This window comes from Aythya ferina (assembly GCF_964211825.1).
Source record: "Aythya ferina genome assembly, chromosome: 7".
Classification (NCBI taxonomy): Eukaryota; Metazoa; Chordata; class Aves; order Anseriformes; family Anatidae; genus Aythya; species Aythya ferina.
In genome coordinates, this window is record NC_140302.1 from 36,377,308 (window position 1) to 36,379,807 (window position 2,500).

At 37.7% G+C, this 2,500-nt stretch overlaps 1 protein-coding gene across 8 annotated transcripts in view; it reads right to left on the reverse strand.

Annotated features, from left to right (window-relative positions):
- Positions 1-2,500, reverse strand: part of EBF3 (EBF transcription factor 3) — a 116,660-nt gene that overhangs the window by 31,354 nt on the left and 82,806 nt on the right. For all 8 annotated transcript variants that reach the window (XM_084524944.1, XM_084524942.1, XM_084524943.1 and 5 more), the window contains one exon: positions 2,391-2,500. This exon is cut by the window's right edge and continues 17 nt beyond it. In XM_084524944.1, coding sequence (XP_084381070.1) covers positions 2,391-2,500 — 110 coding nt within the window. The remainder of the gene's footprint in view (positions 1-2,390) is intronic.

Sequence of the window (2,500 nt, forward strand, 5' to 3'; positions counted from 1 at the left end):
CTAATGGGGTCTTTTTAGAAAAATCTGGAACTTTCATATCTCTGTACCCTGATCATTTAATGTCTCAACTTCTGTACTTACAAAGGCTTTGTACACCACACTACACTCTTGTTTCATTATTCTGCAGCCTTGTTGCCCTATGGTCTACCTCCTGCCGGGAAGGTTAAATGTTAGAGTGCCAAGCCAGACTGCAAGCATGGTGGGACACTGATGGGAAACAGATGCCCTGGGGATTCGGCCCCTCCCTCGTATAGGACTACATAATTTTCATTTTCTGAAATACAGTGAGACTTGGCTTAGTTCTCAATGGCAGCTGTAATTTCCAAAGCCTATCTCATTCACCCTATCACTTGAGGATAAAACAAATCAGGCAGAAGTTTCTCAGGCAGGCAGACTCTTCTTATTTTCTTATTGTTGGGATATAGGCTGATGTCTCCCTCACAAAGTGTTTTAAATATGTACTCCCATTAAAACATCAGTAATGTAACTTCATTACATTTTAATTACAACAGAAAAAGTTCCTGAAATTCCCACATTTTTTTTGACCATCTTTGCTAAGCAATACAAGAGAAGGACGACCCCAGGAAAGAAAAAACAAATGGCTTTTCCTTACAGTTTCATACCTATTTGCATTTATACATTACAAAGATATAAAAATCTGCCCAAATCTGCCAAATTTGCAAAATCTGCACTTGAGACATCCGTTAAAGACATTACCATGAAACAATTCCAAATTCAAAGACTGTGCACAGAGAACCAGATTGTCATCTGGTTCAAATCTGCAGCGCTTCCTTGTATGCTGTGGAATAACACCAGCTCACAACAGCTAGAAAATCTGGAACTTAGTCTAGGTTCTTAATTCATTCATTTCTTATTTTGCTGAACATTTATCTTAGCTTGAGAGTCATACTTCTCATGATATTCTGCCGTAACTTTGTCTGGCCTGTATTTGTAATAGCATTTTTAACACTCTAATCCTGACTGCACGCAGCCCAACTGCAGTTATCACTTTTCAGCAAACTGTACGAAATAATGTCTGCTTTCAAAATACATGATTAGCACCAAAAGCACCACAGTCAATACCACCACATTTGGTAACACTGGCAACAAGCCAATCAGAAAGACCAAGAAAATTTAAATATTCCCTCCCTTGTCAGTCAGAAGGGAAGTACACAGGTGTGAATGTAAGCACTGTTTTTGCTCATGTTGTGATTTCTTTGGGGATAGATGGAAGATACAGATCTCCACACCTGTTTGTACTGCACCATTCTAAGATACTACCTTCACTTAGAAGTTCCTTTCAGCAACAGAACTTAGGCTGATGGAAAAGCATATCTTTGATGTGCTAACTGTTAAAAAGTCCTAGCTTAAAACTACCCAGAAACACACTTTTCCCATTAGATCAAAATTAACAGATAGAAACAGTTGCAGTCTAGTGGGAAAATATTAATCAAAATGCACATCATCTGCACATCATCTGCAAATATGCATTATCTACCCAATAAGCAATAAGAACTCTCCCAGAATCCCCACAGTCTGTCGAGTAAACAGTTAAAGGTGATTTGTTTTCAAAAGAGGGATTGATTCATCAGATCCAATTTATTACCTAGAAACCTCATCCAAAAGTATTATAAATTGAATTGCTATTTCTCCCTTTTTCCCACCATAATCTTAGTTAAACTCATTCTTAAATGCCAAAAAAAAATGTAACACACGTTTTAAAAAGCCAGTAATACTTTATCCCAAATAAGACTTTTTATATTAGAAACACTGGAAACCACAAAGTTCCGACTTTTTCTTGTGCTCTTATAAATTTAATTCAAATGCATTTAGAAGAATTAGCATAAATAAATCATTTTCAGGGTTGTGACTTTGTATCCCAAGTTTCAGGTCTGAAGAAATTTTTAGAGCCAGACTGCGAATAGGGTTGGATAAAGTTGTTTGGATCCAACAATAGCTTCTTGAACCCCTGCCTAAAACTTCAACTGAACCTTTAGGGAAGTTCAAGAAGCTTGGATAGATACTCTGAAACAAATTTTTTTTAACACCAAATACTTCTTAACTCCTTTTTCTGGTGGAGCAGAATAGGAAATACCATTTACAATCTATTTCTGGCTGAAATGAAAACAGGAAGTAAGGAGCATCTTGTGAGAGCTTAATCTCATGAGATATTGAGACATTTTTAAGACCCAAGAGGTTTGAATAGGCACCAAAGCTTCCGGGTGCCTACTTGAACAGGCATTTTGAGGTTCAGCTAAGACCCTTTGAATTTCCAGAATGATAGGTTCTATTTTTTAACAACATTGTAATGCTCCAGCTTTGCACCGACTCTATGTCATAATGAGACCAGAGTTATTATTTTGAAATGAGTGAAGAAGCTGTGCACTTACCAGTGTAGACGAATCGGCCGGGAGCACCTTTGCAGAACTGTTTGGATTTGTAGGAGAGGGTTACTTCAACAACTCCTGGAATGTGCCGTGGCGGTGTTTGAACTCTGATG